Consider the following 17,417-nt stretch of genomic DNA (forward strand, 5'->3'; position numbering starts at 1 on the left):
GGGAAACGCCCTGACCTCATCGTTCCCGTTCTCTTCACTCGATCCATTCCATCCAGTCGCACCGCTATCGCGCTGCCTGGCCCTCTCACATTGTTATTGTTTTTCCTTTCATGTATCCGTATGAACCTCGAGGCAGAATCATTCTGAACACATGGCGACCGCTGCGCAGAAGCGCGTCAACCTAGTGGTCTCGAGGATCATTCCGCCCGTACTACTCGGCGCGATCATCTACGCTTCTTACGCTATTACGAAGACATTATGCAGTGAGTGATCGCGGATTCCCTGGTGCCTGCGCCATTTTTTTTTTACTGTAAATGCCTCATGCTAACTTTTCTTTCTCATGGCACAAGTTGACTATCTCATCCACCCTCTACCTTCCTACCATCAAAGCCCTCGAGTCGGCGCGGGCGCCGTCATCGTCGCCCTCTATTATCTTCTCTTAATCCCCGTTGTCTCGACCTATATTCGACTTCTTTATAATGTCTTTGTCAGTCCTGGATACCTACCACTCGGTGCCGAACGAGTGCGCGCCGAGGCCGATTCGGAAGATCCCAAACACAAGCATGGGAAGCGCCGGCGTCGCAAGAGCAGTTCACGAAGGAGGCGCGATGCGGAGAAAAACGGCCAGGCAGATGCAATTCCAGATGTGGATTTGGAACGTGGCATAAACAATCACGCGGGAGGCAAGGCATACCAGCTTGATTCCTTCGGCTTGGAGAGCTTCTATACAAAAGACGTCTTTGTTTGCCAAGAAGATGGCCGGCCGCCGTGGTGTTCATCCTGCTGTCAGTTCAAGACGGACCGGGCGCATCATTGCCGGGAGGTCGATCGGTGTGTGCGTAAGATGGATCATTTCTGTCCTTGGTAGGTTGTCCTTCAAAGGAGAATGGTGTCGACTTACTAACAGCGCACAGGGTGGGAGGTGTGGTCTCCGAGACATCCTTCAAGTTCTTCATCCAGTTCGTCGTATACACTGCCATCTTTTGTGGATACCTCCTGATCGTTACCGCATACTATACGGCGGAGATTCGGCGCAATGTGAGTACCTACCTACCCAATGTCACAGCAACGTTGACAACTGACATTTCACAAGACTGGCGGCGCCAATGCCTACTGGGCAGTTTGTATCGGATTGTGAGTACCCGCCACCATTCCATTGTCCCTGTCCCCAGGCTGACCAAATACGCAGGAGCGCTCTCTTCGCCTTCTTCTCCGCGGGAATGTCCCTCAGCTCCATTCAAATGGCCATGATGAACCTTACCACTATCGAAAACATCAACCGCCATTCCGTCGTCTGGACCCTCGCCATTCGAGTCCCAGACCACATGCTGGATCGACTATGGGCCACCGACTCCCCCTGGGCACCAACCTTCCGCACGGTATCCTACCCACTCCAACCGCCCTCATCACCCTCCCAACCTCAAACAACCAGCCCATCACCAGACGAGCGTCACGTCTTCGCCATCCTCCACACCCTCCCAGGCGAAAACCCCTTCAGCCTCGGTAGCCCCCTAAAGAACCTACAACAGGTTATGGGCCACAGCATCAGCGACTGGCTCCTCCCTTTAAAACACAGCCCGTGTGCCGACCACAGCAGCTCAGAAAGCGCATTTGCGCTAGGCCCCGTGGTAACTCGGCTAAAGCAGGAAGCCGGTTTGGTCCCGGCCCCCGCGCCAGAATCCGGGAATGGGGCGATATCAAGGCCCCCAACTGCGCGGGTGAAGCGTAGCCGCCGCGTTAAAGATAGATCGTGATCTGCATTAGGATCCGGAAATAGAAAGAACTATTACTAATGATATCGTTGTGAGTGTTTGACTGTTTCGTAGAGACTTGTTTTTTCTTGGAAGAACTTGACTTCACTGTTGTAATGCACGATGCCCGAAATGGATGGGAGCAAGTCCAGGCCGGAGCCTTGCCGCCCATGCAGCCCAATTTGGCCCCACGCATAGGGCTGAGTTTCTTGCCACATCGTGTTAGAAGTACATAGTCTACCTCCACTACATGTCTACAGATATTATATCACGATCACGCATAGGGGCCAGCTATGCCAATTGGTAAATGGAATACTGAACTACCGAGAATAAGATGGTGGCTAAAGTGTCTAAGACAAGGAACAATAGTATAGATTCCTCGAATCCTTATCTATAGGACGAGATACACGAAGCCAAAAACAAAGAAAAGATCAAAGAGTGTGATTGTTTATGACGTAGGAAACAATCAAATACAAAGTAAAGAACGAAGATCAAAGGAGTGTGAAGGAGGAATCAAACAGATTGACCAAAGAAATACAGTATACCCGAAAATATGTCAATCCCAAGCCCAAGCCCAAGCCCAAGCCCAAGATCGACCCTATACCAGTACACCGTCCCTAGGAACCAACAAAATGAACGTCCAACAAGATTCAAGAAAGAGAACCAAGGAAAGTCAAAGGATCGTAAACTCGGATACCCGTAACTCCCAACCCGAATACCTAACCCCCCTGTATCTATGCCCACCCAAACCGATGCCCGTCTAAGCCCATACCCATCTAAGCCCAAACCCATACCCATACCGACGCCAAATCAACCCCCCAACCAAGCGCCAAGCAGCTCTCCAAAACCAGGAGAGCACAAAACCCGGGGAGTCAAGATTTACACAACAGGTGGTGGAACGTTGTTGGAGCAGTCCGCGCACTTATAATGCGGACAATTCGAGCATCGTTCCGGCGCCAGATCAGGGTTATTCATGTTACCGCAGTTATGGCAACTCCACCACCCAGCAGCATCCGCGAGGGTCGTGCCAATATCAGAATAGATAGTTGGAGTTGCGCTGCACGGGGGTTGGACTGGTGATACGAGGACGTAATCGTCATCGACGTACTCGTCGATGGTTTGGGGTCCCGGGAGAGGCGAGATGATGGGTTCGGGGAAGTAGGGCATGGTTGATCCCAAGAGGTTGGTCATGGAGGCGTTGTTGTAAAACATTGTGGTGTGGTTTTGAGTGGTGAATGTATACGATTTGATGGTAGGATGATGAACTCAATTCGAGTCGTGATAGTGAATCGTAGATGTACAAACGCCCAAAGTATGCAAGTATGACCGATGTGAATGGAACAAGAAACCGTTCACTCTCGTTGATGATTCTGATGCTAGATCTTATATCGAAAATGAAGTACTGAGACGATGATGAGGAGAAAGAGAACGAAATCTTGACCTCGAAGGGAGCTCATTTTAAAGATTCTCGAAAGATATCGTCGAGCCCTCCCCTTTACCCTTGCTTACCGCAAATCACATAACAAGCCAATATCAATCTGCCACAATTTCTTCACGGCCATAACGAGCCCTACCCAATGAGGCAGCACAAGGACAAGACTTCACGAGGGCGCGGGGTGAGGGCGGACTAGGACGGTTAAGAAAACCGCAACCCCCCCCATTCCCGACCGATCAGAATCCAGTACCCTTCGGCATTGGTGATGCTGCCAATCACCCATCCAGCCGGAGTTCCCGAAAAGGTAGGCTCAGTTTGTGAGAGTGCCACCGACTAAGAGTGCCACCGACATAGACATCAGTCTGCCTTTTTCACACAGCCCTCGCCCGCACCCAGAATCGGATTCTCCTTCGACGTATCCAGAGTTGCCGGTTCACCTGGGCTCCAGGGACGATATATCGGCGAGCTCCGATTGTGCTGAGTCACAAACGTTCATGGTGAGGCTGCTGAAGTTTGCAAATTGCTTGGTGAGCGTCCAATAGCAAGCTTGCTTGAGTTGCGCTGCGCAGGCTAGGGTTGGGATATGCCCATGGCCCACCGTGCCTGCACCCAGCACCCGTGAGGGCTTCGGACCCAGGCTAGGGGCGGACAAGCCTGTGAAACGAGTGTCAAACCAGGTTTGACTGGAAGTGAGGCAGGAAGCGTTTCTTGCGGATGTTGCTCGGCTCGTCTGGGGTGCAGTACACCGGGGCTTGAGGGGACAGTCTATTGATGATATGTCGGGATTGCAGACTAAGCCACCAGCCATGCCTGCTCTTTCTTGGAGTTTCTTCTCGGTTTCGACGGGCCAGGGGGTGCTAAGCTAATTGCCTCACGGATTGCCTTTCTGCAAAGCGGCCGGCTGCCCTGTTTCCAGCAGCGCGGTAGTCCGCAATGTGGGTTGAGGGTTTTTGCTCTGACAGGGCGAGGGGAGGCGGCACGGGGGTGTGGAGGGGAGAAGTGGAGATTGGTATGCTACGAGAATGTTCGGAGAATCAAGAGGGGTATTGCATTGAAGTGTACTCCGTACAGTATAGGAATACTGTGCTCCATAGGGATTGGACCAGGAAGCACAGTTTTGGAGGAAATTGACTAGGGGGACTGCCCAAGCTCCGGGCCAATCAAGGAATGACGAGGGTTGCCATTGTGGTTAGTGCTGGGAGATCCAGTGAGGGGAAACCATTCCAATGCAAGAGAGGAGATTGTTCTGCGATTCGATAGAATCGACCCATCAATTGATGAGGATGAAGTAAGGTGATCACCTCACTTTGCGTGGCTGTGCAAGCACAAGGAAGAAGGCAACTAGCACCGCGATTAGTATTACATCTTTAAAGATCTTGCATAAAAAGAGTGCATAGGCGATAAGCCCTGCGGAATAGACTTCCACCAAGCTCTATTTCCACTTTAATGCCCCCGCCATCATGTCCAGTTTCGTCCGTTTGACGATTGCCACAAAGAGGCGGGAATGGCCTCTCATCGTCCCATTCGAGCAGGTTGCAATCTTGCCGTGTGACCCGTTTCATGATCGAGGGGGGGGGGGGGGGGCATGCCCTCAACCCGAGTCCTCAACCCGATGCCAGGAGATGACGGTGATGAGGAATGGCGAATGGGAGTGGACAGAGCCCCGCCACAAACCCGGCGAAGTCTTGCCCGGCATGCAACCCGGGCGGCGGGCGCAAGATTACAGTCGAGGGCAGGTTCCAAGTGGATCCCCCCAAGCGCCCCTCCTCAGCCCCTCACAAGGCCCCTCAGAGCCGCAATTGACCGCCGGAAGATGGACGTTTTGCATGGTGGAGGAGGGTACGTCCTTAGTGGGATGTCGGTAAGAGAATTGCTGGGCTGAAGGAGGAGACTTTCGGGAGGAGGGGCCGTTGGCATCTTTTGGTCATCCAGCTATTCACGATAGAGGAGACGGTGATCCATGGTTTCAGATGCGGCTCCAGATGTTCCAAACATTCCTTGTCCACGGATCGTCCCGCTGATAATCCACCTTTCCAAGGGCATTCCATGATTCTAGGAGGCCTCGATGTTTTGAAATGCTTCCATGCTGCACGACATTATGGGACTATCTGCAGTTGGGGCCTTTGATCAGGATCGACTTGCCGAAGTATGGGAATCATGCTGGACGGTGAGACATATGTCAAGCCAAGATACGACACCTGCATTTCATAATCAGCATCGGTCGGATAGTAGTCCATAAAAAAGTACCAGGATTTGGAGGAAATGCATAAAACCGAGAAATAAACGGCCAACAATGTCCCCTGCTCATTGGCCACCGGATGTCAACGGGGCTGCAGGAGTGGGAGGTGGGGGGAGAGAATAACAGTTAGTAATGTCTCTCGTCACTGGATCACTCGTCACTGACCATCACTGACCCGCGAGTCCACTTTTGCGTCATTCCGTTCTGACCTGCCCGACCTTCTTTTCCTTCTTCCCCTTCCTCTTCGTTTCACACACCTTTTCGGCCTCATCTTTGGGCATCCAGTTGGGTTCCGCTAGATCCCCACTGTCTTCGGCCCCGGTGTCGAATTGATCGATCGGCCCCTTTCAATTTCCTGAGCTTCCATCGCGTTTTTGTTTATCATCCACCCGAATCGACTCGCTGCTTGCTTTTTTTCCCTCCCTCCTTTTTTTCTGGAATCTAGGGATATACTTCCAGATCAGGGACTGAATAAAGAAGCTCCGGTTTCTGTCACCTCCCACGCACTCGGTAGGTTGCTCTCCCTCCTCGCCTCCTGGCATCTGTCATATTTGAAGATGTTGCCCCTCTTCTAATGCCGACCGTACAGTATTTACACGCGCAATTCTTCCTGACCTCGCAACCGTCAACGTGAGCCTCGGCGCTGGTCGCTTCGAGCTTTTACGTTTGTACTCGTTGCCATTCTACAACGAAAATGGGGTTCTCGAGTCATTTCCGTGGCCTCTCGCCAACCGGCGGTCGTCACAATGCGCCTGGCCCACGAGCGTCGACTGGCATGGTCCAGCTAGGCTCTTCTCTTGACACCTACGAGCCACCCCGAAGCCGACACGATTACGATGACTACTATTACCCCTCGGACGTGGGTTATACCAGCACATACCGCCACCACCCCCGACACCGGTCCACAATCGATGTTCAGCCCGTGTCTACTCAAAAATACCGTGAACATGGCCATTCAACAAAGAAGCGAACCGAGTATGCCATTCAGCCGCAAACCAGACACAGAAGCCACACCGCATCCGCGACGGACATCTATGATATCCCTGGCCGGCCGGCCGTGCCATCATCCTCATCATCACATCTTCGCCCGGTCCACGGCTCGGGCCATGACCATCGCACTCCTAGTCCTATTTATGCAGAGCCCTCACGCCAGATGGTTCCCACATCCTCTTCTCGTCATGGTAGTGGTCACCGACGTGTGTTTAGCACTGACTACGCCAGTGACACCGGCCGCCTGGAAATGCGGGATAGTGCGAGATACAGACCGGGCGCCCACCACGGTGCACACCGTGTCCAGCCACCGGCGGGCCGGCGGCGGCATCCGCCCTACGAGGGGCCCAAGAAGGGATACGACATTGATAACTATGCTGCCTACTCCTACACTGGTCCGGGCGAGGAAGCTAGACGAGACTTGTCTGGCGACTATCCCATTGCCCGGCCGCGCCAACCCTCAGGTCGGTCGTCCATGGACCGGCCGATGAGTTTGAATATTGCTGAGCATCACCCTCAATGGCCCGCGCGCAGTAAGGAACCCCGCTCCCACGGCCCACCTCCTACTTCATGGGCTCTGGACAAGATAGACCGCGATGGCCGGCCTCGAACCTCTGCTCGAGGTTTCGATGAGTACCGGGATACGTCTAGGACGAGGGCACCCGCTGGTCACGAGCGTGCTTTGGTGCCAATGCCCCATGAATCCGACGATGACTATTATAGTGATGCTCACCGAAGGTCGCGTCGCGAGGACCCCCGGCGCCATGTGGATGACCGGTCCCCGCGACCGCACAATGGTGGTAACGATCGCTCGCTAGCCGTAGCCGGACTTGGTACAGCTGCCCTGGCTAGTGGTTTCTCGGATGCTTCAGACTATGAACATCATCGACCTGGCAGACGCCGTCACCGACGCCGCGAGGCCGAACGGGACTACGACTCTGCCCAGCCCTCCACTAGGGACGTTGCAGAGAGTGGTCCCTCCAACTCGGAGCGACCTCGCCAGCTAACCCTAGAGGCTGGTAAGACCTACCGTCGACGCGGGCATTCACGACGAAATAGCCGACGCTCAGAGAGTGATACGGAGGTCTACACGGACGATGAAGACCTCCACAAGTACCGGCGTGAACCTGCCGCGGCACCACATCGGAGCAGACATAGCAGCACTGATACAAGTAGTGCCGAAGACCGCTCGGCCAGACGGCCACCACGAGACCGGTCGCACCACCGGTCTCGCTCACGGCGGGCTCCTGAAGATGGACGGTCCTCGGAGTCGCGAAGCTCTCCTACCATTGACCGTCGAGAGGAAGCCCGCAAGCCGATCGCTGTTGAACCCCCTGCCACCAAAGAGGCCGAGCAGCCCGCGCCAAGGGGTATTCTCAAGCCCCCCAAGAAGGCATTCCCTGAGGAGCCAAACCCGATAAGAGAAGGTGTGGCTCCATTGAAGGATGCCAACAAGAACGGGATTCCACCGACGGCCCGATGGACTAAGATCGACCGGCGACTGGTCAATCCCGCTGCATTGGAGGCAGGCAACGAGCGATACGAGGAGCGATCAGAGTTTGTGATCGTGCTGCGGGTTCTTACCAAGGAGGAGATCCAGGCGTATGCTCTGAAGACACAGGAGATTCGAGGTAAGCTCTTCCCATTCGACGCTGCGGCAACATTGGATGGCACAGAAAACTTACTTGACGTTTCTTCAGATGCCCGCCGTGAGGAGTACGTTCGTGACACGCGCCAGCGCAGGGAGGAAGACCAGCGCCATGGCCGTCGGGGCGAGGAATCCTCCAGTGATGATGAGGACGAGAGCGAGGACGAGCCGCTGAAAATCGAGGCACCCCCAGTTCCAGATGTGAATACCTCTCTACCCATGAGGTCTCGTCATTCGCCGCCGCTACCCGAGCGCCCACCCGCCGTCCAGGCGTAGACACCTCATTCAGTAGAATCCTCATGATCTCCTGCGTTTGCCAAGGGGCTTTGGGGCCGGCGCCACGATGCATGCATTCTTGCCCCGCGCCTTTTTACCTTGACTGGGGAAGCGCTTGCTTCGAGAGCTAGCCTGTTAGATCTTCAAGCTCCCATGTCAAACGTCCAGAATTGCGACAGTGTCGCTCCCTGCCGGGGGATCTTTTCCTGCTCCCTGCTTGTCTTTTGGACTGGGTTCATGTCTGCACCCTCTTGTACTCCCTTTTTTTCATATCCTGTCATGTCCTCCCCCTGTATGCTACACAAGACCGCTTACTTGCATCAACGTCACTTGTATTATGATAGACTATGTACTCTCGCAGCGCATTTGCATTTATATTCGCATGTTCGAGGTACTGCCTCTCCGTTTGAGATGGAGAGGTCGAAATTTTGAGCTGATACATTCCTGTGCATTCAATAACATAGCCTCTTTCTTGACATCCTGACTTGTTCTTTGCTTTCTATAATTTATGCCTAAAGTGCTTGTACTTTCTCGAGACCCAGGCCATTCTGAAACAGTGTCTCTTCTCATGTTTTCTATTTTGCGTTGGTAGGTAGGGGGAGTGCTCGGTTCTCGAGTGGCCATCTACTCAGCTCCTGTACTACCATCACTATCCGCATGAGCATCATCGTCTACGCGCGCCATGCTCATGCCAATGCCGACTCAGACTCAGGCCTGTAGATATAGAAATTGTGTCTGAAGGTGTTTCACATGGAAATAATTAGTCAAGAAGACAAGACAGTATGGTGCCATAAACAGAAGAAGCCTAGGCCATTTCCCCATCGTCCATTCAAACCCCAAGCTCCAAAGATCCAAGACAAGATACGCTCAGACTCACTAAACCCTCCAATAAAGGCTAGAGATAAACAATATGCTTCTACAACACAGCGCGTTCACGGCCATACCTAAACTTTCTATACCAGGCTCCCCTCCTCTAATCTCGAATCCCCCCATCATTCAACGCTCCCTTGCACCCAACCTACCATGTCGTATCCGTATGTGCTGCAATCTCCCGTACCCACGCCATACATCACCACTTAATTTAGATTCCTCCGCCCCACGAACCAACCATGCACTACACAGGGGCTAGCAAAGAAAGGCCTGGACATGCCCAAATTACCGGGGAACAGCCCAAAGAAGATGACCGCAAGCAAGCGCACAAAGCAATTAAACCGAGTAGGAGAAAACGACACTGTTGCACGAGGGGTGTAAGCCTGGCTGCGAGTCCTCAATGGTCGACAGGCGCCACAGACGTGTTGAAGCAAAAATTTTCGTCGGTTTGCACCGGCGCCGCTGGACTTTGTCGTTGGGTTATTGCCCTGTATTGGATGGTGTCCGGGACTTTGGACTTGGTTAGATTGCTTTTCTTGAGTTGGCGTGGTGAGTGGCTCTAAAGATCATGGGTGGGTGTGGATGGATGGTTATAGTGGTCTGGTCTGAATCTCAATATGATCGTCAGGCTGCAGTAGGTAAGGGTGTATCTGATTCTCCTCTAGTTCGCAGGGGATGTGGTTGCCTCGAGCTGAAATGAGATGGTTTTATTAGGTCGGAGGTGATTCGAGCACGAGGTATGAAATGTCATATAGTCATGTTTCTATAGTCATCATGCAGCGTATAACTAGGCAATAACACATATCATCATCGCATGGCATCAGTATTACTTCGAACATGATGTGCTTGCAGATACACCGAACATTAGAGGGTCAAAATACGCCATAATCACTTTTCCTTGACACATATCGTTCAAATCTGGGCACGGGACATATGTAAACCTAGCGTTATTGAGAACGGGCGATGTACCCCTATAGAGTCAAGATTGAAGCATGATATTGATTACTATCACCCTTGTCGCTTAGCTAGTTTCATCACTGCCTTTGATAGCGGCATAGGCTGTGTGTAGTGTTTCAATATCTTATCAGAGCAATTCTAACATTCTACTTGGGACCCTTGCCATGTATTTGCATGTAGTCTCCCGAGTACGTTGAATCATTCTTACCTGCGAAAACTCGGAGAAAAGAGTCTCTGCCGAGGACGTAGCAATTGTCCCTTAGTTTTGCAGGAGATTCCTGCAGGTAACCATAGCTCATGTACGGATCAACCTACCTACGGTCCTCCTAGGAAATCTCCGCGGTAGCTACCAACGGTTTAGTTAGCTGATGAAAGTCATGACCAGCCTAGGTCTCGGTTGACCGACTTGTCTGGCTTGTGATTATCTGCGCAACTTGATACTCTAACCTATTCGTGTATAGCATCTCCGTTTACGACTGTGCCCGCCCCCGGGTTGCAGTCGCGCGCGAGTCATGACCACTAGCGAACGTTGCAGGCTCCACCCAATGGGGCATTATGATGTAGATTACTCTGGTTTTGGAAAAAACTGTAACAAAATGGTAACAGACCAGAGCGTCTTCAGCTCTACTGTACGAGACTGATGATCGCGTTGGTCTTTTTCGGTTTAGACACGGAAATAGTTGGATGGACTCCTCAAATAAGATATCAAAGACTTGCTTCATATAGATCTTGAACAACCGAATTCTTGATTTTGGTCTTGCTTCATTCATGGCAATGCCTGTCACTTGTCGGAGGTTCGCTCCGTCCCATGGAGGTGGGGACATATCTACCGTCCCGCGGAGAATCGCCCCTCCCACTTGACGGAGTATGTACTTTCGTCGATGGCAGTATATTGCTGGTGCACCAATAGGCCTTGAGAGATGGCGTTTGTCCATCTGTTCATCCCACCTAACAGGTACGTACCGAAATCAAGTTCTTTGTCTAACTGTGGCGACGGCCCCGAAATCATGGAGGGATCGACAACAACGATGCACCTGCTTGCATCTGGTTCGCTGGACACTTTGTCTTTTCCCCTCCTCCCCCTGCGTCTGCTATCTTGACGTCGACGGTTTGTGACTGCCGGTTTGGTTGGCGTCTTTTGCCTTTTTGTGCCCTTCAGCCTGGTGATGGTGTCATTTTCAACGGCTTCCGTGTTCCATTCAATGCACCGACTGGAGCGATGGCTTCGAAATCTAATCTATTTTGACTTTTGGCTGTCCATCAAGTTTGTCCTATACGACCTTTTGTACAACCATGTGTTTTCACGACCATGTTTGCGCGTTCTGGTTTCAGATTTCCGATCTGTTGCTTTGTGGCTTGCTTGGGAATAATTGTTCGCGATGTACAAAACTTGCACTAGAGCGAGCAAGGCATGTATGAACTCTATCTACAGAGGTCCCGTACCCCGTTCTAGTTCTAGCTCTCCCAGGGTCATAAGAGATAGCCTCAAGAGAGACGTATCTTCGGTAAATCTTCTCGATGTGTGGCTGTTCCGTTCCTAACTGTTTAAGGAGCTAGCTATAGGAACGGTGTGCGTTATTTGATCCCATCTCCGCCAATTCACCATCAACCTCGACCTGCAGCGATCGACTACAAGACTTTCCATTTCAACTTAGCGGGCATCTTGGGCCTAGCAAGTCTTCGGTAGCCCCTCCTCTCTTACCTGCAGCGCCCGGTCTGGAGAGATTCTGAAACAAGAGTCCAGCTCCGGCCACGCGACACGCTACTGCGCGCACTGCTGCAGGTTAACGCCGTTCCGCCGCTGGACGCCTCACGAGTCACAACTGCTGCGGATAGACCCAAAGCCAAAAGTGAAAAAAAGTCTAACCGAGTCCGTTGCTTGCATCTCGAAGTATCGGTGTACAAGAATGCCGATGCATCGAATTTTCTGTACGAAGTGCGGTCAGAGGGAACCAACGGCAGCGAGCGAATAATAGTGACCTCTCCAGAGCCGTGTATACAACAGCATTTACGCCGCACCGAACACGAAGGACTTGATCCTTTTGCGCTTATCATTTCCTCCCCAGCCACGGTCGCGACCGTCGAGATTGAGCTTAGGGTTTAGCATGGCACCCACTTTTCCGCTCCGTATATAGGGTTTAGCGAGATACAGTATTTTTTTGGAACTCTCAAAGCACGCCCCCTCTGGCCTGTCGGAGCACTCTCGTCCTTTTGTGCTGGAATTAACTTCTTGAAATCGGAGTCGCCGGCCCTAGCGGAATTCTCTTTTCGCGCTTCGACCAGAGTAACCTCGATTGCGAGATCTGCCGTCTGTGGAGATGCAAGCTAGGCAGAATCAATCAACTAATGATGTAAAAATCTACCGGCCACAAACGCTAGAGACGATCGCGTCTCGGATACTCCATTGTTATTGAAGCGAAGCGCTCGTGGGCCATCCTCGGAGCCGGATGGTGGGGCCGATACAAGACCCAACGTCAACATTTCTTTGTTTCTTCGGAGGTTAGGATGACCTAGCATTCGGGTTGGGGAATTGAGAATTAGCTAATCGCCCCGAAACAATAATGGATGCAAAAATTGGACTATTCAAAAGATTAGGCCAACGAGAAGAAGCTGGATGCAGATAGGGGGCGGTATTGCGCGTTCATTCGGGCAGAGCCGCTGCGCGAAACAAAGCGAATGCGCCAGGCTGGAGCAACTACCTAATATCGTAGGTATAATGACCACGGAGTATAGGCTGTTACCGCAGGAGTCAGTAAAACTAGAGCGGGATCATATTGATATCTAATCGATATCTACTTTACTGTTGGTTAGTGACTACGTAAATTCTCTTCTTCATCGAGATGATACATCTGAACCGTTGCCGCAGTACTCGAAGAGACGAAAGACTCCTTACAGGTACCCTCGACACAAGTCTGACTGACAACGATCTGGCATGTGGAGAATCCCCGTATCATGCCAATAACAACGGGGTATTGGGGCTAGCCCTGAGCTGAATGAGGAGTGTAACCGTTTCTCGTGCCCATAGCTCAAGGGATACACTGGCAATAAGAAGAAGCCACGCCCGGAGGGACGAGCTAAAACTGGCTGGCTGGAAAAGCAAATTAGCGCTGGCCCCCAGCCCCAAGTTCCCCCCGCTGCGGCCCCATCAACCCCCCCAATCCACAATCGACACACCCCAAGTTAATAGTGCCCCTCTTGGCTTGTTTCCACCCGGCTTGGTATGGCCACGGCTCCTCCGGCCCGCACGAGGCACAAGGTAGACTATCGAAAAACCGTTGGCGCCTCCCGGGGCAGATCCTCCCGTGCTAGACAGGGAACACGATGTTTCCGTGCGTTCGAGCGGACCAGGGTGCGACAACTTTATTTCGGGTGCATCTAGATGATATGAAGGGTGAGAGATTGGAGCTTGATAAAAGATGGGGCCTGTTGTGCCTGTGTTGGTTGATTGTCAAGGTTGACTGAAGCGTGTAGTAAATAGGTGTAGATCGTGTACCGAGTACCTGCTACTGCCCGAGTCGGTGCGACTCGGATGAACGGTATAGCCTGATTGCAGCCTTGAGTCTTGCCATGTTTTTGAGTGCCCCAGACTCTCAAATAGACCGTTCCAAACATCGGATATGGTTCCACCCAAGCAACAGCACCCCAGGCCCTCCATAGCCCTAGCGATTCTACGTATATTGGAACCTACCAAAGTACTGTAGCTATGCACAAAATAAGGGATACCTACCATACTGAACAGTACTCCATGGGAAAAAAAATACTTGTTCCATTCAACAGCAAACTACCAACACGCAGCTATTCGCCAGCTCACTTTATCTCCACCGGCTATCTACTCTATCGAGCAAAAAATAATGCGGAGTTGTGCCATCCCATCCTATCCATTAACCCCATGCACTATATTTCAGGGCCGCACGATCGTCAGCCCATTACAACACGGCGACTCTCGCAATCATCTAATTGCTCCCACTCAGGCGAGCCGTTGTCGTCACGCCAAGAACGCCATATGCCAATGGCGATCACAAGCGGCAGGGCCAATGCATCTCCTGATATTAATTTAGGCAAGCAAAGCACGAGGACGGCGTTAGAAGCCCGGTTTATTGCGAATTGATCGTTGGTTGTGTAGCCGTAGAGGCGACTCGATGTTTTCCGAGGCGGTCGAGAGTGATCATGCTACTGTACAATGCCCGGCTGCGGCTGTTACTTCGGTGGAACTCCACAGGCCAAGTTTAGATCTACGAGTCGCTTGATGAAGTCAAGATGACTACAGGATGGGGTCATGTGCATACAGTTATTGACGTTTCTGTCATGGGACAGCTCGCAAACGCGAGGCTCTGCACAAAGCAAGGGCGGGAGCAGTTCCAACGTGGCCTTGCCTTGGATTGGTTGAAGAACCGGACTGGATGTCCCGCCTGGCTGTCGAGTAACGAATAAGGGGTGGTGATTGGAGGGCATGTACTCTGTATGGAGTACAGATCATGCATTTACTTTCAGAGCAGAATGTTTTGATGGATTTGGTTGTCTTGTTGAGTGGACGTGCCGCCCGGGAATATACCGACTACATACCATACCATAGCTAGGGAGTTCGTATTGTAGCTGATTTGTTCAGCCACCTACGGAGCTGTTACTATACTGAGTTAGGTATTCAATCTAAAGGCTCAATCTGATTGTATTATCACTTTAATAGGGCTAACAAGTTCCTGATCTACACTAATTGTGAGCCATTTTCTAGCCTGATTCCTTCGAGCCCTCCAAAGAACATTATTACGAAGCGAAAGGGTCACTGCAGATGCACTCTCCCGGTTTAATATCGGTCTTGCGCGTCGAATGATAGAAGAGAAGAGTATCAGCGTATTTGCAAGCAGCTTGCTAATCGCTCCATCTCCATGGCTGCTAACTAAGCTAGTTATGCGAGGCACAAGCCGGACCACGAAGGGCTCCGTATCTAGGTGCAAGCCCCGTGGTGGCTGAGCTATAGCTAGTTACATGTGCATACTGTAGCTCTCTCGTAAGGACTGCGTAAATTATTGCGCACCCTGATAATCTCTTGCCCGGCAGTCGTCTACAGCCCATGTCGCATGTCGTAGTTCAACATCCGATCTTCGAGGCGCGACTGACCCGCACAGGCCACATTGCCAGTGGCCAGCTCGTCCAGTGCATGACGTATCCTGATCGACGGTCCGGAGACTGCTCCGTCAGTGATGTACTTGGTGGATTTGGAGACCATTTCCCTCCGACTCCGAGACTATCATTATTATTGCTGTGAATATTATTGGTCCATACATTTCCCGACCATGAGGATGGGGATGCGGTATGATAAAAATGGCCCCCTCGGAGACTAGTTTAGGAATTGACTTTTTCGCTATCCCTAGTCCTTATTCTCGGCGTTATAGGTCGGAGTGTTTACGAAAATGATCGTAGTAGTGAACCTTCACGGAGAAGGGGGGAATAAGCCCGGGAGAAATATCCCTCATCGGAGGATGGAACATGGAATTCAGTATGAACGGAGTGGTATACTACATGTAGGACTCGGTATATGACTACATTTACGGTCGGCCAAACTAATTAATACCAAAGCCCCGCCCTTTTGTACCACAACACCCCAGGCCAAGTTAGGGCTTTTCTCGCATGGCCCGTCTGGAACCCGTCTCTCGCTAGTCGATCCGGGGCGGTAGTGGCTCACTTAGTCGAGGCAAATCGAGTGTCCGGGCACAGGGAGGGGGGAGAGGAAAGTGGAAACTTGAGAAGCGGTTGATCCGCCCAGGGGTGTTGATTGTCTTTGATTGTAACAAGCCCGACCGGGGGCAATGAAAAGTGGCTGATAGAAACAGGAGAATGATTCCTCCCCTGGAGCTTCCCCCAGTCTTGTCCTCGTTCTGGTCCGTGGTTCGCCCAGAATGCCCACGTCCTCCCTTCCCGTTTAGCCCCATCCGCTAGGCCCGGTTGAGGAGAGCTTAGATCACGGCTTCTAACGGTGAAACCTTTCTGGCACGGTACGACCTTGAAAAAAACCGCATGTGGCTGCCAGCAGTCTCTCTCCTGTCTTCACGTTAAAAGACGGTCAAGTTGGGGGGGCCTATGCGATATGCGGGACTTTTTTTCTCTCTCGATCCTACGACGTGCTTCTGCATGGGCTGTCTTTTTCTTGTTGTCTGCACGTCACTGCGTATGTAGGAGAGTTCATCGCCAGAAGAAGAAGGTTGTAGAAGAAGGTTGTGTGGATTATACATTACGGTCTCTGTTGTAAAGCGTATTAAATCGTTCTCTGTACAGAACATGTGTCGACCTTTGTGCATCAACGACCACCTTATACTCGATGTAGTAATCGCATCGGTCCATTCGACAGTGGGGCGCATCGTCCAGTACTACTCCGTAGTTAATTCCCCTTCGCCTAAAGAGAATCTAGGTTGATCCTTCCGCCTCGATAGAACATGTGTACGGAGTTCGGGCCCGGAGTTAACGTCTGTTAGGACAGTGCTCTCCGGCCAGCCAAATTTCACAAATTGAATGGGATACGGAGTGAAGTAGGTTAGTCTTCAAGAGATGAAAAAAGTAAATCCTCACGGAGAGATCATCAGTGGATGTGGATGGTGGGGACATGAGAAGCGGGTACGAGCTAACCCGACGGACACTCGCGGACCTCCTCAGCACCCTGCATCGATCACAGCCAGACGCCAATATAGTCCCGGTCTAAAATGGCATCGCTGGCCCTCCGGCCCCACGCCAGAAACACCTCTGAAAGCTAAAAAACATCAAGGGCGAAAGGAAAAGAAAAATAAATAATAAAAAAAGATGAAAAAAAAGCAGCAAAAAAAAGGGGGTGGGGGGGCTGGCCATGCACTCGCCGTTAGCTCCAACCTTCAGCCCTGAGTTCCTGTCGAAAGTAGTCATAGTGGCCCCCGCCTAGCACGGATCCTCCGGACATTCAGAATGGGCTGTTAGTCTGTTCAGAGTATCCGCGTTAGTGCCGGGATCGAGTGATGGTCATTGGCGAAAGATTTAGTATCGAGTCTTTTCTGAATGGCTGATGGTTGCGATTACGACGACCCGTGCAACTAGCCTGGTTCTGGAAGCACTCGATCAAACTTACGTCGCCCACTCGAAGGGGGGCCGGTGAGACTGATTGTCACTTTGTGTGTGTGTACGGAGTACACCAGTAGCTTTTAGGGTTGAGTGAATGGACGAGTACTGGACGAAGGACAGTTTCTGGCCAGTACCATGGACCCAAATCCATTTCCCCCGCTTACAAAAGCA

The 17,417-nt window shown here is 51.8% G+C and overlaps 3 protein-coding genes across 3 annotated transcripts; 2 read left to right on the forward strand and 1 right to left on the reverse strand.

Annotated features, from left to right (window-relative positions):
• Nucleotides 1–151: 151 nt before the first annotated feature.
• On the forward strand, nucleotides 152–1,754 carry N7496_004088 (DHHC family palmitoyltransferase; the record flags this gene model as incomplete). Its single annotated transcript, XM_056697019.1, has 5 exons — nucleotides 152–263; nucleotides 351–864; nucleotides 915–1,038; nucleotides 1,094–1,134; nucleotides 1,190–1,754. The coding sequence occupies 5 exons, from the start codon at nucleotides 152–154 to the stop codon at nucleotides 1,752–1,754; spliced, it is 1,356 nt and encodes a 451-aa protein (XP_056559231.1).
• An 876-nt stretch (nucleotides 1,755–2,630) lies between these two features.
• On the reverse strand, nucleotides 2,631–2,963 carry N7496_004089 (uncharacterized protein; the record flags this gene model as incomplete). The annotated part of the gene is made up of 1 exon (XM_056697020.1): nucleotides 2,631–2,963. One exon carries the CDS (start codon nucleotides 2,961–2,963, stop codon nucleotides 2,631–2,633), a length of 333 nt encoding a protein of 110 aa, XP_056559232.1.
• Nucleotides 2,964–6,119: 3,156 nt separating this feature from the next.
• N7496_004090 (uncharacterized protein) lies at nucleotides 6,120–8,339 on the forward strand (the record flags this gene model as incomplete). Its single annotated transcript, XM_056697021.1, has 1 exon — nucleotides 6,120–8,339. The coding sequence occupies one exon, from the start codon at nucleotides 6,120–6,122 to the stop codon at nucleotides 8,337–8,339; it is 2,220 nt and encodes a 739-aa protein (XP_056559233.1).
• Between the last annotated feature and the right edge of the window lie 9,078 nt (nucleotides 8,340–17,417).

Source organism: Penicillium cataractarum, assembly GCF_028827025.1.
Source record: "Penicillium cataractarum strain IBT 29864 chromosome Unknown utg000002l, whole genome shotgun sequence".
Lineage (NCBI taxonomy): Eukaryota > Fungi > Ascomycota > Eurotiomycetes > Eurotiales > Aspergillaceae > Penicillium > Penicillium cataractarum.